At 36.0% G+C, this 23,440-nt stretch overlaps 1 protein-coding gene across 36 annotated transcripts in view; it reads left to right on the forward strand.

The window, feature by feature from the left end:
- RBFOX1 (RNA binding fox-1 homolog 1) overlaps positions 1 to 23,440 on the forward strand; it is a 968,785-nt gene that overhangs the window by 864,403 nt on the left and 80,942 nt on the right. For 35 of the 36 annotated variants that reach the window (XM_086759520.1, XM_086759516.1, XM_086759504.1 and 32 more), the window contains 5 exons: positions 9,362 to 9,505; positions 10,308 to 10,361; positions 15,822 to 15,914; positions 17,587 to 17,647; positions 23,017 to 23,070. In XM_086759520.1, coding sequence (XP_086615646.1) covers positions 9,362 to 9,505; positions 10,308 to 10,361; positions 15,822 to 15,914; positions 17,587 to 17,647; positions 23,017 to 23,070 — 406 coding nt within the window. The remainder of the gene's footprint in view (positions 1 to 9,361; positions 9,506 to 10,307; positions 10,362 to 15,821; positions 15,915 to 17,586; positions 17,648 to 23,016; positions 23,071 to 23,440) is intronic. The other variant, XM_086759492.1, reaches the window with a different exon arrangement.

The following is a 23,440-nucleotide window of genomic DNA, read 5'->3' on the forward strand; positions in this document are numbered from 1 at the left end:
CACCGGGGTGAAGTTCTGACCCAGCTGAAATGAAAGGGAATTTCACCACTGGGGTTTCCCCTGCAGGGTTTAAGTCTCAGTATCTCTGAAACCAAGAACTCCTAGCGTACAAAATATTCACAGTCACTCTGGAGACTTAGCAGCATTATCAAATGCGGTCATGATTATACCATTAAATTTTTTGGTGCATAACGGCAAGTCCCACCCCATGTGCACTTTGCACTGGATGAGTGCAAAAAAAAGCGCACATTGTCTTCAGAAATGAATTTTTAAGGGGATAAATTGATGTGGCATTAGTTGCATGGCGTGTGGTGTGAAATACTTAAAATATTTTTATATTTAGAACTAATTTGAAAAAATAATCTCACCTTGTAATATCCATAAAAGAATGAGACTTTACTATTGTTTTTTACTTATGAGAAAAGGATAATGGAGATGTAGTTGACAGGAAAAGTCACTGATACTTCTGGTGGTGTTCATCACAGTTGTAAAAAGACAGTGTGATTTTCTTTTTTTTTTTTTTTTTTTTTTTTTTTTAATGTGTGTTTACACCTTTGTGTAAACGTTTATAGTACAAACATGTATCTGTGTAGATAACCCCTTTTCCTCTGTGCTGTGTTTCTGGGAAGCACATTGCAGGGCTGGGACTTTCCATAATATAAATTTATCAAAAGTAGTATGATTAATTAGTCATTCAATGTATGTAAGAACACAGGCAAGATACAAGCCCGTTGGATTCGTCGATGCGCTGTTTGCTGCATATTTGGGAAAGAGTATTTTCAAAAAGTCCCAAAAATCAATTTGGAATTTTTCTTTGCTCACTTTTTAATAGAAAGGTAAGTTTTCAGAATCCAGAGTCTTTTTAAATGGAAAAGGTGCAACATTATCTCAGGACAGTGTGAAGCTGATTTACTATGCATGATTTCTTTCAGTTCTTTGTACACATTCAGTATGGTTACATTTTTGCTCAGGACGCATCTATATTTTTTTCTGCTGAACTTTTCTCGATTGCTTTTTTTATCAGGTTTACAAATCAAATCAAACAGGTATATTGCAGAGCTCTCTGATATTATTTTCTGCGCTTATAGCACAATGTATTGAATTATGCTTGCTCATGTACTGCTGCTGCTATTCTCTCCAGGTTGAGAGAGAATGACTGTGGGGGCTGTAAATTCACTTGGCTTCCAGCACCGCTGGTTAAATCAAGAGCCCTATTCAGGCTGGAGAAGAGGCAGAGCGAGTGTTCATTACACAAATCAATTTGGTCAAAAGTACGGCACAGTGGCTACTCAGCCATCGCTCACATAATATTGTCAGCTTAATCAAATAACGCCTAGAAGACATTCACAAGCTCTTTCTCTCTGGGAAATAACTTGATTGGTGAGGCAGGAAAAAACAGGTGCTGTTTTGAGCTTTTTTTTTTTTAATTTAATGAGTGTTTTTTTTAAAAAGTTAAACTCTGAGGAGCTTTATCCTTATGCAAGTGTGTGTACATGAGAACCACAGCAAACTCAACAGTTTGCTGTTGAGTGTATTTTACAAAATAATTTATTGCTTTTCTCCTCTTTCTTTTCTTCCTGTAAATATTTTACAGATTGTTCTTACTAGAATTGAGCTGTTCTTCCTCTAGACTGGGTGTGGGTATAAAAAATATGCAACTGATTTGTATTTGTTTACAGATTATTGGAGAATGGTCGCAACATGGGAAAGCTTTTTCAAGTTATTCTAACACAGCATATTTCCAGTTTGTCCAGAAGGAAATAATAGTTCCATTTTAGGCATTCCTACTGTTCATGTTCGTTTACTCTTTAACAGCTGAGATTGAGGACAGCATTCTTTTTATAGTGGTGTGCAAACAGCTATCCTGTGACAGCATTTCATTACATTTAGAACAGGGTTCAAGGGTGAAAGATTTTGTCTACATAACCATTGTTTTGTAGAAAATGAAAGGGACTAGTCAATGAAAAATTGCCCCTAATTTCTGGGTAAAATATATAGCATTTTTTTATTAGTAAGGTCTTAAAAAAAGGTAAGGGGAGAAAATATTTTTTTCTCCAAATGGGAAATTTAAAAATCTTATTCAGAACATCATCTTGTTTAGCATTTTCTTAACTTTTATGTATTTTTAAAATTTTTAGGAAGAAGCTAAAAAGTTAAAACAAAGAAATTATTTGTTGAAATGTTTTAGAAAATTATTCTTTTCAGTTAAATTAATACTTCCTGGTAAATCATGGTAGTTTCTTCTGATATCAGAAATTTGTAGTGCAGGTTGACCCTGAGGCAGCAGGCTGGATCATGTGTTCTTTGGGTGAGATGGAATGAGCCAAGCCTCTTTGTGGCTTACTTGTCCAAAAGGAGAAGCAGCTCTTACTGGACTTGATTTACACGTGGCATGTGTGTCAGGAGTACAGCGCAGGTCGCTACTCGCACTTTTGTAATCACTAGAAAACAAATTTTATTAAGAACTATGCATGCCTGTGGCCAGTCGTTAGAAGTTTAGTGGTTGAAAAAAATTCCTTCTAACAACTTGCAGCCTAACTGGCACTCCTCATTTTTCAGTGCATTTGACTTCATGTTGGTGCAAATGGAAGAATTGGTAGTAGTGATAGCTGTTGTAAAATTAGGCTGGCCAATATATATATATATGTATATTGTGGTTTTAATTGGTTTTAAGAACTTCAGTGTGAAGTATGTAAAATATAAAATAATTTTCTTTGAGTTTGCTTACCTATAAGAATGGTTTCCATTTTAATTTGTTCTAACACCTAAGCCTTCAGTAGCTCACTGAAGGAAAGGGAGTTCACCTCAGTATATTTCTGTCTATATGATAATTTGGTCTTCTATTTCTGTATATTATATTTAAAACTTTCATTTTAAGTTTTTGGGAGTCCTATACATTGAGCTTCTTTAATATTTTATAATTGCAAATGTATGGTGGAATGGGCACCAGAAAGCAGTCTGTGTGGTTTGTCCAGAAACGGCAAGGGATGTGACAGCCGTAGTGGGTGGTATACCGAGAGAGAGGGGGGCAAATAAATAAGAACAAATTCCTGTAAAATATTTATAAATATTGAAGACAACTGAGACTGGAAGAAAAGTTTTATCTCAGATGTAACTTGTGTTGGCCTAAGTAGTGTTGTTTTCTGAATGCAGACTAACGAAGACTTGGCTTTTGTGTTGTCTTTTCCCAAATGTATTTCCAACTCGAGGAGAATAACTTCAGATATTATGATGACAGATTGTATGCAAGGGCATCTGATTTTAGTACTTGTTTTCTTAAAATTGTTGTTATCGTCATTCACACCTCCGTGCAGTTCTGGTAGCTGATTTGATAATTTCAGTGATGCATATTGATGTGATTCTGTACTTAGGTAATGTTATGCACGTATCTGTTTCACTTAAATTGATTAGCTCAAGAAGTCGGTTTCATGATATTTGTTTCTCTGACGGCTTAGATATATATCCTCATTTTTTGTGCTAAATAGTTTCTCCTCAATATTTATGAGATAACACTGCAAAAGATAATATTTATTAAAATGGAGAGATGTATGTATTGAATAAGATTGGACAAAGGTCAAGAGAAAAGTGAGAGCTATCGCTTTCTATAAAGAGAATTTTCAGAGAATAATAATAGCGTGACACAGGGTCTTAAGATAGGAATATTTATTCTCTGAAATGATAAATAAAAATTGTCATATGAAGACATATTTCTGCATAGAGATGTAGGCATGCCTCATATGACTTTCTCTGAATGTTGTCCATGCCGAAATTAAATTTCACCAAGATTAAACTTGTTTAGCTCATTTATATCGATTGAGTTAGAAATTATTGTGGAAAATTGAGCATCTCAATTCTGTATGAAGTGGCTGCAAATGCAATCAAGAGTCATTAACGGATTCAAGTTTCAGCAACTTATTTTAACTTACATGACATAAAATGGTGCTGGAACTTGCGATTGTGTATTAATAAATACCCATAGCAAATTTTATTTTTTTACATAAATAAGATTTTGTAGTAGTGTCTGTCAGTTTGTAGTCAGTAGGATGACAAAGTTTTCATCCTATGGTTCCCTCCAGGCAATTCTCATCAATAATCTGCTAAGAAATGTAACTGTTCGTTAGGGTTTTTAAATTAGAAATACGTTCTCAGTGAAACCAGAAAAAAAGTCATGCAGCAAATCAGTGGAAATGACCTTTGGGTGAAAATGACATCTTAAGGTTCAGAGCTACAAACTAACCTGATATAGTGCTGACTGACACGCATAGGAAAAAAGCCAGTCTGTAGTAATTTTCAAGGCTGCTGAGAATCTGCAGTTATCATTGATTTCTTATAGTGCTGAGGGTCTGTATTACCAGTGCTTTCAGCTCCCAGTGCATTTGTAGCTTTACTTCTTGGTTTACCTGTTTAGAAAAAAAACCCCAACTTTTAAAATTATTGGATTTTTTTTTTTAATAGCTTTGGCAGTTATGAAGCATGATGTAGGGTTCTAGAAATGTTTAGGAACTTTATAGTCTGATAGAAATTCCAAACCTCAGATTTTGCAAAGGGAAGCAATCTGTTTTGGGGTGTTTACTGGTGCCCTGTAATAAAAATTATACCAACTGTGTCCACACCTGTTGTGTACATTGTGACCATGATGGATGACATTGTACTCACGTGATGCCATTGTGACCAATTATATCACAACAGAAGGGATAAGGTGCTATAAAAAAAATTTCAAAATTGTGTTGAAAATTCATACCTGCAAAAGCTATATGCTATTGAAAATGAAGTTGTGAATCTTGATTCCTCTCTTGCATGCTCTTCCTAATAATTTCCTTGTAATTTACGGGGACGCCTTTATCCAAGGTCACAACTGGAAAAGGGGAGAGACTCTTAAAAGCCTCTGGATAACTATTAGAGGAAAAAAAAAAAAAACCCTCTTTGTTCTGGAAATTATTGTAGACATCTGGCTGGTAAGATTCAGTGGATGAGAGCTTCAGTGGGTTACAGGAGGCACAGTACTAAATTCATTAATAGTAGGGGTTTTGGGTGATTTGATGCTTCCTGCAGCCAGACTGTCAATTGAGATTGTTACTGGAATGTGCTGGTGACAAGTTCTGTGACTGAATAGACAAAAGGCAATCAAGATAGTGGTTCTTCCAGAGGCAATTCCGTCCAGGATGGGGAAACAGATAGTTAATGCTGGGCTGGAGAGAATCCTTGAGGGTGAGTGTGGAATGCAATCTTGGGAAGAAGGGTAAGAGAACCTTTCTTCTCTGCACGATTCCTCGCTGTAGAAGGCAATGTCATCTGGGTGATTATTACAATAATTTCCCAAATGTCAGAAAAAATTATCAGTCTCAGAGGGAGGAAACCATTTAAAGAGTATCAGCTAAGTTAGGTGTGGTGGATTTTTTTTTCAGCTGTTTCTAATTAGCTCCATTCCAGGTATTTCAAGATGAAACTGATAATATTTTGAAGCCACTATGTTACCTTGGGGAGAATGAGTAGGGATGCTGGAGACCTGGAGTAGAGTAGATGTAATGCTGTTTTATAAAGAAGGAGGAGGAGGAAGTGTTGGTTATGTAGGCTAAAGGGATGTGCTGTCGTAAGAGTTTTGGACATGGGAAAATACTGGAACAAGTAAATGTACACTGCATTTTTAACACCTGAAAGTACAAGAAGAATAGCCATCAGCATGAATTTGTCAGCAAGATACAGTCTTTTTCTTCTGAAGTGGCCTTGTGGACAAAAGAAAAGCCTTGAATATTATATTTCACTTTTCAGAAAGCTTTGACACCTTCACAGTAGAGAAGCTGGGAAGTATGTTAAACTTGCAACCACAGAAGACTGGGTGGAAAACTAACTACTGTGTTTAAGTAGCAGCTCACTCTCAAAATGAGAAGATTTATTAAAAGGACTTCTGCAGGGATTTGTGGTGACTCACTGTTTTCCAGTATTTTCATTGATGAGCTGAATGATGGAACAGAGTGTATACTTATTAAATTTGCAACAATACCAAGCTGTGAAGGACTGCAAGTACATTGCAGGACAGGATTGGAATTCAAAATAAACTTGATAAATCGTAGGCATCACCTGGAAAAATAAGATGCTGTTCAAAAACGTCAAATGCAAGGTGTTTACACAGCAATAACAAACTACACAAATATGGCATGGAAAATCTCTGGTTGGAGAAGAGTTCCATAAACAAGATTATTTTGGAATACAAGTTGTGTATTAATTTACATTGCCATCTTCTATAGGGAAGAAAACAATACACAAGGAAAAGCAAAGACCACCAGACAGCAGATAGTTTCAATGGTAAAATGTGTTGAATAGTTGGTTTATGAATTGTGAGCTCTTCATAAAGTTCAATTAATGACTTTTTGATAAGTGAAGGTAACTCTGATACAGCTGTGTACTCAAAAAATCAGGCCATATGTGAAAAACCACACACACTATGGTCCCTTTATGTAATTTCTGTTTAATGGTAAAACTTAGGGGGATTATTTATTTGTTTTCCAAAAAGCATACTAATTTGCTTGCTTGAGTCAGGAGAGGGTATAGAAAGAGACCAAACCCATAGATGAGGACTTGTACTGGTTGTGTACAAGATGGTAGGGATGTAGCGAGGCTAATGCTGTACACTAACTTCACTTAATTTTTAAAGAAATATCAAACACTGGTCTTTAGATCCTCTACAATGAAAATATTCTCTTAAAATGGATTATTTATGTGTAAGGTAAATTGCATTCCAGCTCTTTGAGTACACAGGGCTTTGAAACTTTTCTTTCTGGTATTTTGTCCAGCCTGTCCTCTGTCCCACGTGTATTTTATCTCCTTCGTGTTACTTGGAAATTTTTGTATAAGCTTCACATTTCAATTTCAATTTGCAGTTATCCTTTTTCAGACCTCCCAGACACATCTGTAGCTTTCTGGATGATAATACACTTTGTAAAGACACTGTTATGTTGTCGAGCCTTTTAATGCATTTTAAATGGTTTAACTCTGTTAATTCTGCCACAGATTCCTTTAAGGGAATTTATTTTGATGCTAGTGACTTTCTGAAGTTGCTGATTTTCAGTCCTCACTGCTCAAATGTCTGAGACGTTCTTTGCTGAAATTGTATGTTTCAGGCTTCTGTAAACAAAAGTGGCAAAATAAAAAAGAAATACCCAGAAAATAACAGGACCTGGATTTACCCACTTGACCCAGAATTTGCAGATCCTTCATTTTAGCACCATCTTCAGAAACCTCTCTGGCTTTTTATTGGCAGTATATCTGTTCAGCTTCTTGGTACAGAAGTTGCTGCTAATGTTTTGGTATGCTAATAGTGCATGGTTCAACCCTCCTACTCCTTGTTTCTCATCATTTTTATTAATACAATGAACAGAAATTACTTTCTCCAATTTGCATTTATACAGTACTCTGATTGTGTAATTTTTTTCCTGGGGCATCGTTTGTTCCTGAAGCTGAACAGCACCTTCAGAATTCTTTAATTCTTTTCAGATTAATCTAATTGACCTTAAATTCTTCCAGAGTGTTGTATTTCATGTTTCCAGTCCCTCATTCTCCACCTGCTCTCATATACCAAATTTCCTCCAGACTTCTTTCTTTTTAAGAGATTACAATAAAGTAGTGTCTGTGGTGTTAATCTTGAATTTTTGAGTTGGTTTTAGATAGCGTTTCCTTGTTTGGATCACTTGACATCCCTTCTTTAGTGTACACGAAAGTTTGTATTTGTGTAAGAGTACCATCGTATCCAGTGGAATGTAGACACTGCTGATAAGCTGATGCTTCTGCAGAAATGTTAAGGAACTTTATTTGTAAAGTGGTCTTAGCACAGAAGTGTAGCCAATTACAGGAAATTTTAGATGCGTACATTAGAATTTGAGTCCATTTGCATTTAACTTGCTAGAATTAAATTTTTATGTAGTTATTGCTGATGTAAATGGTGTATTCTGTGTGAGTTATTTTGCTTCCTCCTCAACAGGCTTATTGGTACGAAAGCTTTGTGGTAAGATGTATTTTATTTAACCATTTTCATTTTGCTCGAAACTGATGTCTCTTAAAAGAAAGTTGATACTAGCAGGAAATAGGAGTCTGGGTTTTTGTTTTTTTTTTTAGATGAAAAATGTCAGAAAGACAAGCTGAACTGTAATATTAGATCATGAGAAAAATGAATACTTGGAAGATGAACATGCTCAGAAGGAAAAGGAAAGACAGAAAATAGAGTAACAGTTGTGAGATGATCCTTCTAGTTTCATTCAGCTATTTTCTTTGCTGCTCTTTTTTTCCCCCATATTCCCTCTGCCACTGCAAAAAAAAAAAAAAAAAAACAAACCCAACAAAAATAACCAACCCAACAAAAACAAAAAACCCAAAACTATGCTATTTTTACATTCCTATGCAAAATCCTTCTCTAGTGAACGTGTGCTGTTCAGGCAATGATGTGTTAGGCACTGGATATTAACAACGAACGCAGCCCAGAAATTTCTGTAATATACTGAAAGCACAGCATTGGTTAATTTTACTTTTTTTGGGTAAAGGGCATAATGTTTTTCCCCAATCCCTCTAGGGGTTTATAATTGTGTTTGGTTTCTTTTCAATTGTAACACACAGCTGTGTCTTCCAGTTATAAAATAGCATTTTAAAACTAAGGGACAGTAAGAAGTACCATGACACGATCTTATTTTGGTGAGAAAGAAAATCTGTAAAACTTTGTTTCCGGCTGTCACTTTTGTGTTGGGCAGCCTTCACCACTGATTACCCTTCTGTTCCCTGTCACAACTCAAGGCCTTTTCCATAATGGTGACCATTTATCTAGACAAAATGACCCTCCAGTGCCCATTAGTACTGCTTATGAAATGGCAACTAGGATGTGATGTGTTACCTGCCTGCTGTGTGGAAATCCCAGCGGCCTCTCAATGAAACTACTGATCTTATTTGAAAGCCTATAGCTGGTTTCTGCAAGTAGGCTGTTATTTGGACATGGAGAGTCTGCTTTTTCCATTGGCTAACACTGATAAGGTTTAAGGGGTTTAAACAGACTTATAATATAGGAAGACATATTTATTGATTATTAGAAAACAGCTAAGAAAATCAACAAGTCAGTCTCCTTCCTATTCTCCAATTTATTCCAAATACGTATTAAAAATATCGCTGAAAATGTAGACTGAGGAGACAGATACAGAAATGAATTTGATTTTTTTTTTTTTTTCAACTTCTAGTATTCTTCAGTACCTTTGCCTGAGCAGATTTAACTCCTTTTTAGTCTGTCTTTTTATTTTTTTTTTTAGGTTTGCAGCCCACTGCTTTGTATTGAAAATGGCAAAAATACTTACTGCGTGCTTTGCTTTCTTCTGCTTCACCCTTTCAGCAGACAGATGATGCAGCACAGACCGACGGCCAGCAACAGACACAAACTTCTGAAAACACAGAAAACAAATCACAGCCGAAACGGCTTCACGTCTCAAATATACCATTCAGATTCCGGGATCCAGATCTTAGACAAATGTTTGGTGTAAGTACTCATACTTTATTTATGCCTTTTAATATTTGCATTGCAGTAGCTATTTTATATTACAGGCAACTGAGAGAGCAGTATCTCTGATTTAGGCTGTTTAACCATTTTCAGTAAAGATGATTTTTTTTCATTTATTTGTAACCAAACAACTGATTTGCCAGTCACAGTTGGGAAAAGAAATTCTGATGACAAAACTCCCAGCTGGTTTAATCTTATTCCTGTAGAGCAGAAGTAACCAAACTTGTTACCTGTCCTAGAAAGCAGCTGCAAAAAGTCTTCTGAAACAAAGATTTTTCAGAGGGAAGGATGACCAGAGGGCAACAGTGTTCATCCAGCCGTTAATCCTGTCTTGTTAATGATGTTTGTTACGCTCCAAGTATATTAACCGGTAGCATACTGCATGAAAAAAACCGTGATGACAGCTGGACTGGAGGGATCACAAGGATGTAACTACTATGTGCAAAGATAAAATAAAAAAAAAAAAAGAAATTTAGGACTTTCACTTCACTGGGCTCACAGTTTAATGATGCTTTCCTCTTTGTCAGGTGGTTTCACTGAACTTAAAGCTCATGAATGTGTATGTGAATGATAGTGACGAGTGTAATGACACATATGATTTAGTTGAAATATTTATCTGGCTCCTCTTCAGTGTGTCTTTTTTGGGGCTTGACTATCTTTGATTTAATATTCTGTAACTTTTTAATGTGATGCACCATTTTCTGAAACAAACACTTGTACTATATATCGTAGAACTGTTGAAGTTTTCTTATTTTCATGTAACTTTTCTATTTCTTTACAGCAATTTGGTAAAATCTTAGATGTTGAAATTATTTTTAATGAGCGAGGCTCAAAGGTAAGCAGTTTAATTCACCCACGGAATTTTTAAATGTGTTTGAAACATGTATATGAGTAAAAGGAAACAACTGCACTGCTGTAAAAAAAAAAAAAAAAAAAAATCTGAAATTCTGTGTTAGTGAAAACATCATCTGAGCTGTCATTCAGTTTCCTAAGCAGCATGAAAATTATTGGGCTCATTTTATATCTTTTAAAGGAGGTAATTTTAGCTACTCCAAACTGTCATCTGTTTTATGGGAACGTTGATTTCTGCTGTCTTTATTCTGCAATGGTAATTGTCTTGTTTAGTTTATAAGATGAGTCCATACTTACAGATATTTGTAGGCAGGTTGGTATTAGTACAGGTATTTTTTTTTTTTCCCCTATTGAAATGAAAGATGATAATGGTACCTAATAACTATCCTTTTTAGTAATTAGCTGAGAAAATATGTGATTGTTCCAGATTATCTAAGTGCAGATGTTTTCCTCTTTAGTTAAAGCTTCAGTACACCAACCCTTTGAAAACAATCTATTTTAACATTTACTTGATTGAAAGAGTTCTTACTGTATTGCAAACATTTAATTTTTTTTTTCTTGAAAATTACTTTTCCTTAAATGCAATTTCAATTTATTCACTATTTAAGAAATAAGGCAAGATAGAATGGCTATGCCTCATTAATATTGTTACCTGGTGCAAAACTAGCCCAGTGTGCTTCACCTGTGACATCAGCTGCACTTTAATGGTTTCTGTTTATATCATGTGCATGATAGCTTTTTATTTTTCCTCCCATGTCAGATGCACTAGAATGTTTATCCACCAGTGTTTCAGTCTTCATGTTACTTGTACATATGATTTATTATTAGTGATGGAATTATTTTTCTGTTATATAAGTCCTGTAATGTCTTTTTTTTTTTAAGAACCAGGTATCTCATAAATCTCTCTTAAATAAAATATATTTTAATTCTGTCAATTTTTTCCTTAATGTGTTTGTATTTATATTCTAAACTTAAAGCCATCACTTTTTTTTTAATGGAATAGTTGAAATTTCCTGGTTTGTATTCCAAAATTGTTCTGACATTCATTAATTAGTATCCTTGCCTGCTAGCCCAAACCTAATTGAACAAACAAACAAAATGCATGGAATTTGGTGGCTGGGAATCTCCTATCTGGCTGAAATTTATTCCCATTAAATTATGGCTGATCAGTTGTGTTTGCAAAAGATGTTGATTGTCCAGACCAGCTCCTGCTAGATAATATTATAAATTTAGAAGACAAAATCCACATGTCGTGGTGGTGGTGTACACGTTTGTTTAGCCATGTGTAGGGCTTTTAACCACCACATCTGCATCAGACTGCTTAAATATAAGGCTTTTTAAAAGCTTTTGGCGGGTGGGTTGAGGAGGTATTTCTAAATTAAGGGGTTTTTTAATAGTGGTCTTGCAGTAGCGAAAATATCCCTCTGCCTTGTGCTAAAAACAAGCGCCTAGAAAGGATTTCACAAGGGAGAGTTTTTTCTAGGTAGGCTTGTAACCTTGCTACCTCAGTTAAACACTGTTATAGAGATGCTAAGACCTATTCTTATTAAATACTTCTATACCATCCAGTGCTGTGTTGGTGCATCCCAGCTGCTCTGGGAAGATGCTGAGGATACTTAAAGCCGTTCTGTGATGCGTCTCATTGCTTATGTACACTGCTTGTCTGTGCTCTTGTTTAGAGTTGTCTCAGGTACAGCTCCCTAGAATTGTGACTGGCAGAAGTACTCTTAGACTTACCCTTAGATTCTCTCAGTTGAGTAAAAAAAAAATTTAAAACAGGATTAGGAATAACAGGAACTTTTTTTTTTATTTTTAATCTGATCATTTCATGTCCATTCTGTAGGATTTAAGATGCACCAGATTAAAGTCCCATTCCCGGCAGTGCTTATCTATGTTTTCATAAAATCCCACTGAAATTGAAAGGACTACTAAGTGGTCTCAAACTGAATACAGGTAAAAAAGTTTGCAGGATCAAAATTAAAATTTGTTTCTAGCTGCAGTTTGGCAGAATTGCTAGAATTTTTCTTTGTTTCTGTTTTTGTTTATTTATTTTTATTTCAATAATAAATGTTTAAAAATATTATTGCAAAAACAACAGAAGTAAGCTCACTTTCATAGTATAATAGTTCAGAAAAAAATGGAATTGCAGAGTCAAAAACCATAATGTTGTAGCACCACCAGAAAGTATAAAATAATTTTGCAGAAGGGAGTCTCTCCATAAAAGAAAACCTGAAATAATACAAGTTTTGTACTACATATATTACCCCAGCTGAAACCAGGAGAAAATTTCTGTTTGTTTGGGGAGATAATAATAATAACAAAGATAACTTTGCTAGAATTGTATGGCAACACTGATGACTTTTGAAACTCTTTATAAGAATTGCAAAAATTTCAGTATTGGTTTGATGTAGATCTTTCTTACAACCTGTGTTAAATAAATGAAGCTTACCTTTCCCAGATCTTGAAGCCGTTGATTAAGGTAACATTAAAAACTGCTGATAACTTAACTTTCTCTGTGTTTACCATTCATCTCGGAAGGACAATTAGAAATATAGTTTCCATTTTTGTGCATATTTTAATGCTACTCTGCTCTTTTAACATTGAAACTCTCCATGGAGCTGCAAATGGCTGTTGTCTCAGGCACAACTGAGACGCTGCAAAGATACCGGAACCTCAACAAGTACTATTTTTTTTCCCCAGCTGTAAATTACGGCTCTATACAGCTATATACTACATATATACTTTCAGAAGTGTGTTTGTGTGTATATGTATTAATATATCTCTAGCATATATTATATTAACACACTTGAGTATTATTAAATCATGCAACAGACTTTAAAAATAAAGTGCAGATATTACATTACTGGTTAATAAAATACATAGTATGCTAAGCTATAGTAACCGTTGAGTCAGATGCGTATACAATTAATATTAACGTGTTTGTGTAAATATTTGAATGTGTGATGAGTTAATGTACATTTTGTGAGTTTCTGGGTCAGCTAGGTAAAATTCAAGATTTGTATAAATAGTAAGAGCTTAATTTAAGTAGTGTTAATTATGAGAATAAGTACAGCGTGAGAAAGTAAAAAAAAAAAAGCCCGTGATGAGTATTCTTTTCAGAATCTTTGAAGTTCCTATCTTATCTCTGCTTGTGGCTCCACTTTTTTTTTAATATAATTCGGTTTTTTATCTTTCCCTTTAGTTGTTTGAAAAAATTTAACTGGTGATGCTTTGAGCTAATAAGACAGAGGCAAAATTTTGGCTAAACAACTCCCACCAGATGTTTGCAATTCTGAGAAGGGGTGGTTGTTGAGTAAGGAGGAGAAGGGGAGAAGAGAGTTGGGGGAATTGATGCTATCACATGGAGCTAGGCTCGTTGGATCCATGGTTTCAGTGATGTTTTCCGCTGTGAAATGTTCTTAATGGCATCTTAAATCATCAGCTGCTTCTTACAGAGCTTTTACAAGATGGGAGGAAGCAATTGAAGAAGAAATAAAAGTTTCAAATTGAGGATGGGTACAAGAAAAACCTACACAGGCATCTAAAACATAGGGATTAGTCCTGAGGAGCCGGATTTACCTTCCCTCAGCACTCCTGGTGCTTTGGGTACAGGAGTTATGTCCTCAGTGCCTTGTGACAAGCAAGGTCGTGGCTTTGTGCTAAAGCTGTGGAGAAAATGTGTGGAATCAGGTGTTCTGAGAATGCCTTCAGCTGGCACTGGAGCTGCTGATGCAGCACTTCTGAGCTCAGCCTTCAGGGTGGCTTTAAATAGAGAAGATAAAAAAAGGAGGAACAGACAATGGGTTTAAGCTACTTTGAAGAGAATGGAACATAAACTGGTACTGTATAGAAATGTCACTTATAAACTAGCATAAATAAATGTAAATAGGTAAAATAACCCAAATAATTCACAAAATAATCTTGGTAGTTTCTTAACTCTTTTTGTCAACTGATTAATTTTGTAGTTCATATCCATTGTTTTTCCCATGCTTGGTGTCAGTTTTGCCTTACTTACATATTTGGTCTCCTCTTTGTATAAAATGTATAAATAATTGTATAAATATTTTCCCTCGCTTTGTTCCTTTTTTTTTTTTTTTTTTTTTTTTTTTTAAGTCATTCACTATGTACACAATGGGTAGAACTGCGGAGAGTAAGTGAATAGTGACCACAGAACGTGGTGCCTGGACTGGAGAATGAGGAGACGTGACACGTGGCTTATTGCTGAGGAGCAGAACAGGGAAAAGCTGTAACTCGTAGCTCAAGCAGAAGCAACAGTAAAGATAAAGGTTGTAGAAGGGCTTCCAGTATGTGCCAATATAAAAAGCGGCCATGTGCAACTTGCAAATCTCTCTTGTTATGCAACACCAAGGATGCAGGAGCATATTTGTGTGGGTAACTTTGGGAACGCATCCAAAGGCATTGCAGTGCTGATGTGAGAGTTACTTCAAAGGGTTGGTGTATGCTTCTGAAATGGTTTTCCATGTCTTACTTTTTCCAAAATATTTACCATTGTAAATAGCATTTAATTTAACAGAGCACAGTACAATTTTAGTAGGAGTAGAAATGTTTGTTTAGCCCAATATTATAAAGCAAAGCGTTTGTCATAGGCAGAATTTCCTTTTTGTCAAGTATGCTCCTGTCCTGCCGACACGGGATTCTGGAGTTTTACCGGTTGCATGTTCTGTATGTGGAAAGTAATGTACATAAATAGTAAATGAACCAGTTAAGCTTATTCAAAATGTTTGCATTTTTATTCCTTTATCCGAGTTTCTTTTTCTATTCACATCATGTGCTTTTATTTGATCTCTTAATACAAGAAAGTTTATACTTTTTTCTAAAAGTACTTTTGTTATGTTGGTGGTTTTCTTTTCTTTTTTTTTCTTTTATAAAAAATAAGTAAAGGCTGTATAGTTCGACAAAAATTTAAGTTACCCTAGTGTTGCATGGGAACAATGTTTCTTATGATCACAACAGCATGATGGAGTAGGCAGTGTTTTAGAGGATATTGACATTCAGTGTTGAATTTTGTGCACATGTTTTCTATTTCGTTGAGATATCTGCATGTCATTAAAATGTGGTTCATTTTATTTTCTCATTAGTTCATTTTTTTTCTATGTGAAGACACTAATTTATTTTAATTTCATTTTCTTATCGTTAGATTTATTTTCCTCTGTAGTGACATGTAGAAAGGTATTTTTGGTATCATTCGTTGAATTTCTCGGAGGGTATTATCTAACTGATGACAGAAAAAAATTATTCACATTTGTCGCCTATTTATTGCACATCTCAATACGATTATAATTTTTCTAATTTGCATGTTACAGAAATGAAGCAAGGACAAGAAAATATTAAATTAAACAGAGAGAACATAAGAAAACAAGTGGTCATTGACTGAAATAATAATGTGCATGTTGTTTTCCCCCCTTCTCCCTCCTGCATGCAGGGATTTGGTTTCGTAACTTTCGAAAATAGTGCTGATGCGGACAGGGCGAGGGAGAAATTACACGGCACCGTGGTAGAGGGCCGTAAAATCGAGGTGCATGTTCAAAATATTTTCCTTTTCATCTTTTTTATAAATGTCTGCTTCACTCTCATTTGTTGTTTCAGATGCATCATTGGTGTCTTCTGTGTGCTCCCCTTTCCCCTTCCCATTGTTTATATATATATTTATATATAAAGAGAGAGAATCTGGCCTTACTTGGGTTTTTTATTATTATTTCTTTTGTAATTATGATTATTATTATCATTATTGCTGAAAGGTGGATGACAGAATTGAAAAAAACCAAAAGCTTTAATATTTTGAAGTTATTATTTTGGATGTTTTGTAAATCAATGGGTGCAGTAGATTCCAAAAACCAGCCAACAAAAAAAGAGAAAAAAAAAAATTAATTGAGAACAACAACAAAAAAAAAGGGTGACAGACAAAACAAAAACAAACAAAAGGTTGGTTTTTTTGTTTTGGTTTTTTTTTTTTTTTTTTGCTGCAGGGTTGATGCAGGATCCACAGTGGCCTTCAAAAAATTCAGATTGGGAAAGAAACATCCAAAAGATGTAAAAAAAAAAAAAGAAACAAAGACTAGAGACCGACCAAATTCAACATTTAATTGTTAATGAACCCGTCAGGCTGCTTTGGCTGGATGGCCTGACCCATTCACATCTGTTAGCAAACTGGGACAAATGTGTTTTAGTACCACTGGATCCCCTTCAATACTGCCTCAGTCGTATTTGTTAGAATAAAAAAATACCAATTGAAAATGCTGTCGTCTTTTGAGTAAGATGTTGCATATTTTGCCTTTTCATTTTCCCCCTTCGACGGTAGCGCTTAGGGCCCTCACCAAACTCTCAGTAACCATGGTAACTGTATACATACCCATGCTGGCGATGGTGCTGAATGGTAAGTGGAGAAGTCCATCTGCCGTTTCACGTATTTAGCGCTGATATACCACGTGAATTTTTTTGACTTGTTGTATTAAGTTTTCTTGATGCTACATTTTTTTCTATATTGGTACGCCTGTAATTGAGTGTACGTTTTAAGCAAGCCTGGGAGGCACTGATTGGATTGAGGATATGACTTCGTGCACATCTTACTCAGATTGTTAACTCCATATTGTGTTAAATAATGCACCCTCTTTTTATCCTTTTGTTAGCTGTGATTTTAAAGCTTGAATGATTTTGTTAATTCTTGCAATGAAAAAGGCTCTTGTTCCAAGTGTTGAATGCTAGATGTTGCTTTTCCAATGGTACTTCTCTTCTAAAGGGTTATGTTGCACACTGCTAAAATTCGTTTGTCCCTTTTTTTGACATTTTCTTTGTTTCCTTGTACCTTGTCTCTTTCCCTTCTACTCCACTGCATGTTCCTTCATATAATCTTTTTTTTCTGTTTTAAGTATTTATTGTATCAGTGTTATCATGGAATACAAGCATGCTCTTAAGTCTTAAATTATGCAGTACCTTTTAATTTGCTTTTAATGTCTTTTTATTAAAGTTTAAATGATATGATGTTGCTTTATTGAAATGATTTGTAAGTTAAAATGGTTATGAAAGTAAATGTAATTATAAATAGTATGATTTTGTTATGCACCTGTTGCCTTCTATAAATTAAATTGCATTTTATTTTTACATGACTAATAGCAGTAATAATGCATGCATTTAATAGTGACATAGACCCTCCCTGTAACCCTTTCTAATCCAGTGTTCTATGTGCTTAGGTAAATAATGCAACAGCACGTGTAATGACAAATAAAAAGACCGTCAACCCTTACACGAATGGTAAGTGCATGAGACCTCAGTGCTTTGTTTTAATCTCAGTGCATGTGAAACCTCACTCTTCTGCCCAATGCGGGGACTCATCTGCTCATGGATCTCATCTGCTCATGCATCTCCTTGGGCTTAGGCTTTGTCCAGCGACCTAAAACTTGATATGGCTGGGCATAAATGCCATCTGTGTAGAGCTCAGCTCCTTCACAGCCGTGTGGGCGTAGCATGCATCATTTTGCCTGATTGGAATCAGAGTGTTTAACCACAGTGGCTTTCGAATAGGAAAATGTATCTGATAGGAAAGCGCTATTCTTTTCTAGCTTTGCGTAGTGTTAATGTTGCGACGAATTAACTAATCAGAGGATTCAGTTTTGCTCAGATGATGGAGGTAGGGAGACCATTAAGAAGAATGTCTCTGTCAAGCATGAGGTACTACTTAGTACCAAGACATGCATCTAGTCAAAGATAATTATCTGTGTCTTCCTTACGCAATTGGTTAGTAATTGGGTGCTGCTTCCACCTTTTTTCCCTTGAAAAATCTTAATTCCAAGCTATCTAAAAAATTTCATTCTAACACTGACCTAAGTTGGTATAATGTTGTACAGAAATTATAGAAGAATAATTGAAAGGTTTCCGCAGGTAGCTTAGACTCTTCCCTTTTTTGAAATACAAAGGATCTTATTTTCTGTATGTGAAGACCTGTTAGTGAGATTTTCCTAAAATCCAGGGCGTATTTTTTAATGAAAGAATCATAAATTTTTATGGCTTTATTTTTTAATGAAAGAATCATAATTTTTCCTACCACAGTAAACTCTTCAGCAGGGTCTGTTGTTGATAGGACAAGGGGTAATGGTTTTAAAATAGAAGGAAACGGATACCAACTGGAGATAAGGAAAAAATTTTTTACACTGAGGGTTGTAGAACACTGGCCCAGGTTGCCCAGAGAGGTGCTGGATGCTGCATCCCTGGAAATATTCAAGGACAGGTTGGATGGGGCTCTGAGCAACCTGCTGTCGTTGGAGATGTCCCTGCTCAGTGCAGGGGGGTTGGACGATGACTCTGAAATTCCTCATGCTTTCTTAGAAACTGTTTTTTTTTTTTCCCCCTCATTTTATATAGAAATGTTGAACTTGGCAAATGATGCAGATGGGAAAATCACCTTTGTTTTTACTGGCTTTAAAACGTCTCAGTGAATCTAGCTAAAGAGACACGAGGCTTGACTGGATCACACAAGAAGACTTTGTTGCAATGAGGAACTGCGTTAACTATATGCATATGACATTATGAACTTTGCTATACTGTCATGATAAAAGGATAAAAGTAGTTTCGTTATAAATGATGATATATATTCTGTATTCATATTATCCTGAGGCTACAAAACTGTTAATTAGCAAATAACATGTTACGTGTCAGCACATCCAGTGCTGAAGGAAGGGAATGCTGGAGACCGAGATGTGAGATTTTCAGGAAACTGGTTTTAGCAGATGTTCACCTCTGTGTCCTGAACTGCAGGGTTATGTAGGTCATACGTTATCATTTATTAATATCCAAAACCAGAATGTTTAAAATCTGCTGTTGTTTACCACTTGTTGTTTTGTGTCATTTTCTATCCTTTTCCATCTAGATCTTACCACAAGTACAAAACACCCTGTTTTAGTGCATAACAGTTGGCATTTATGTTTATGAACCCATACATCCAAGATGTTGCATGCACCTTTGTTTTTTCAAAACTTTAATGTCTGGGATCTCCTCAGGTAAATACACAAGGAGAACCATGTTCTTCTTGTGTAATCATTACAAGTGACAAGGAATGAAGTGTAGACGTGCAAGGTGCTTAATTTAGTTTAATCAGCGCTTCTAATATTAGTCATCCTGACGTTGTATGCTTCTAGTTCTTTGTCATTTTGTCAGGAATTAACCTGTGCTAGAGCTGATTATTTAAGGTTATTGTTATCTGATGTAAAGGTCTCATCTTTTAAATGAAATATAAGGCTAGTTTTTCTGTGTTCTTCTGCAAGCATATTGACATTTGCAAGATAATTCTGATGCAGATAGCCGGAATTGTTTTGTTTCCACATGCCTGTCTCTTCCAAACCAATTGTTTTTTAATATGTGGCTTTATTTTTCAAGGAGGATGTGGTAACTGATATGGCAAGTATTCAAAACATAGTTGAGGCACATGTGTTAGATGAAAACATCAGGCACTAATGTTTATTGTAGCTTAAAAATAAGATACGCTCTTGTCTTTCATTCCTGATAATTGCTGATGTTTGATAACGGGGCTTGAAGCACAAAAACCTAGACTTATTCTTAATATATGCAGTTTCATTCAAATAAGCGATTTATTTTTGTGTCCTAAATGGTTTTTGAAATAAGTGTGCTTTCCACTGACTTTTGACAATTCCTGAAATGAGCAGTCCATAAAAGCTGGGAGTTGCTAGGAGAATTGTTTTTGTCTTGTTATCATACAAGATGATTTTGCTGGTTGACCTTGTGTGCTTTCGAGATAGCGCTGCCTTTTCTCTGCACATAAATTCAGTGTCGGGAGTTGTCCTTGTTGGCAAAAGTATTTTGGAGATGTTTTTAGATGTTCCAGCCTATCCTGTTCACAGTTACACTTTCTCCGAGTGCCCATACTGCGAGCCAGGCTGCTCATCCGAGCGTTGTAGGGAACAGAGAATTATGTGCAAGTAGAGTGAGAGAACGGCAGCAATGAATGGGGAACGTGAAACAGAGGTCAGGAGAGGGTTACAAAGGTTTTAAAGTGTATACTTACAGTGTCTCAAAATAAATCCTCTCTGCTTTGCTGTGCCCCACTTTCTACCCAAGGCTGCTAGGGGGGTTTTGGGGCAGGCAGGTTGGTTGTTTCCTTGTTTGGTGTTTAAACTTTGAGCTTCTACGGTTTCAACTGGAGGAGGAGATTAATCCTGTGACAGTAAGAAACATGCACAAAATGACACCGGCTGCTGAAGCAGGGTTCCTTGGCAGCCGCTCGCTCGGGTACATCAACGCCTCTCACAGCCAATTAAGCCACACAGCCAAGGGCCAGCTCGCTGGTAGCTGACAAGATAAAGTTAGGTTTAATTACTGTTATTTTCATGATGAGTGAAGTATTTCCTGTATCAACTTCGAAAGTTAGATGAGACAGCCATCACCGTGAGGGAGGGAAGGAACTGAAAGATGAGAGTGGCTTTCAACTTTGGAGAGAAATCTGCGTCTTCCAAGATTTTTTTTCTTTCTCTCAGACAAATTGTGTCACTGTTAGCGTAACTGAGAAGCTCAGAGGTGTCTGTCAGTTTCTTTGACTGCAAAAGCTGGCAGATCTGAAATTCAGTCCAGTCTTTCATTTTGGATTGTGTTGATCAGTGGTCTTTTGAGGAAATAAAAAATATCAAATATTCACTAAGCTATAAAAAGTTCCTTTTTTTTTTTTTTTACTGAAAGGCTCAGTATTTTTATGATTTTCTGTCAGACAAAATTTGGCTAAGAGTATTTGTTATACTGTGATGTTCCTAAATAGTACGGAAAATTGAAAGGTCAGGTAAAAATCCTGTGATATTTTCAGAAGAAAAGCCATTTCAGTCCTCCTTGGTTGGCTGTTTTTCTGCTTCTGTAATTGTATTTTTGGTACATATAGCACCGGCAGTTACTTCTGCAGAGCAGGTTGCATGCAGTGCTGCTCTTCACTCTGTTTAAACTGAGTAACAAGCTGCGTCTCAAAGACACCCCTCAACACTGTTAATTACTGGTAAATTGTTACTGTGCATCAGATAGAGATAGCAGTATTTTTATGGGTAGGAATAGTTTTGTTTTGTGTTATTTTCTGTCATTACACTTGTTCAGTTTAATAATGCATTATGGTTTTATGGTCTTCTACTGTGTTTTTGCATTGCATTGTATGGCCAAGGCAGAAACAAGCCTTAATACAGATTGCACTTAAATTCTTCTGATCTTGGCTCTTCTGATTTGGAAGAGCCTTGTTGTCCCTGTCTTGACTGTATTTTATTTCCAGCAGCATAGTTACAGGATCTATTTTAAGTACCATAGTTCTTTAATTTAAAAGCTGCTTTTTCACAGGTTTGTTTTTTTTTTCTGTAATCCCTTTTACAAATCGTGCTTCCCACACCTCTGATTCAAATGTGCTTTTGGAAAACCCCTAATTTTTCAGTCACAGTACTTCAACTCATTGTTCAAACACTTAAAATATATTAAAAAAAAAAAGAAAAAAGAAAAGAATGTGGGTGGGGGGATGTTCTGTGGAGTTTGGAGTGAAGTGGGAGTGGATCACCCTGTGGCTGAGCAAAACACCGTAATGATCAGCACTTCACCACAGCTGAGAACTAATGAGTTTGCCAGTGTTTTCTCCTGCTATTTACTTATCCCTTCAGTTCCTTCAGCACTGTTCTTTGGCATCCCGTATGCTTTGGACACAGGTCCTGCTTCAGCAGCGAGCCTGTGCACTCCAGGCTTGCCTGGAAACACTGCGTCGGGTGTAAGGATGTGACAGGAATCCTTTGGGGTTTGGGCAGAGTACACGAGACAGAATATCTGTTGGTTCTGTGCTTTGGTTTCCTGCCAGCTGTGGGAGGAAACACGCCTCTACAAAGGCATGGCTGCATTTGTAGCACTTAAGAGCTTTGCAGAATGTGACTGCAGCCTTTTCTTACATGCTGACTGCTGTGTAGCACTATGCTGGCAGCATTTCTGAGCTGTAGACACAGGAGGTACAGTCACTTTTGGTACGTGCCCATAGCTGTCCTGTTTCTTTGCAGACAGTCTGATGTACAAATGCAAATGGGAAAAAAAAAAAAAGTCTCTGGCGTTGGACTGAGATCCCACAGTGAGCAAACCTCTTTCATGTCACAATAGACGTTTCCATCCAGTGTCTACACTTTCATTTTTTCCCAGAGCCAAACCAAGATGCTCAGGTTGTTTGATTGCTTTTTAACCTGCACTAACCCATGCCTATCAGAAACATTGATGTCCAGTGAACGAGCTGTGTTGGCCTCTCTGGTTTGTAACGGGAGAGTTAAAGCGATGAAAAAGAACTGATTTGCTCTGGTGCTACATGATATAGAGACACTTGAATGAGTTCTGACTTAATTCCGTAATTTAAGGGAGTAAGTCCATGTCAATTGTGCATTCACCTGGTAATTTACTTCAGTACTACATGTCCAGAAGATGCCTTGTTTCATTACCTATTTCCATACTTCAGAGTCTGATATTAAAGACCAGTAATCTAGGATGCCTACAAAACTTCCATTAGAATGACCTTTTTTGAAGATATTTTATATCTGTACCTCTATACAAAAATAAAAATAAAAAATCATTATTATCCTTAATGAAATATTAACTCCATTATGTTTTTATGTTTACTACAGGCTGGAAATTAAATCCAGTTGTTGGTGCAGTTTATAGTCCAGAATTCTATGCAGGTAAGGATTATATAGTTGTCCATGTCATATTTTATTTTAGTATTCTTTATAACATACAAAAGTATAGAATATGCATTTGGTGTGAGGCTTGGTTTCTTTCTTTGATTCACGTTATCGACAAGTCATTTACGGATTTGTGATGCAGGATTTTAAGTTACCTGGACATACAGAAGGTTATATAGAAGATATGTGAATACCTTTTTATTAGAAAGTATATGGTTTAAGAAGAAATGTACTGCAATATCCCAGTCTTACATGAGATTTTATTTTATTTATGTTTTGTTTTATTTTATATTTCAGTACGGTCACTATTCTCCAGGAATTATTTAAGCCCAGTGAGCAGCAGCAACAAAAAAAACCCGCTATCAAT

Source organism: Chlamydotis macqueenii, chromosome 15 (genome assembly GCF_036417535.1).
Source record: "Chlamydotis macqueenii isolate bChlMac1 chromosome 15, bChlMac1.mat, whole genome shotgun sequence".
In the NCBI taxonomy this organism is placed as follows: domain Eukaryota; kingdom Metazoa; phylum Chordata; class Aves; order Otidiformes; family Otididae; genus Chlamydotis; species Chlamydotis macqueenii.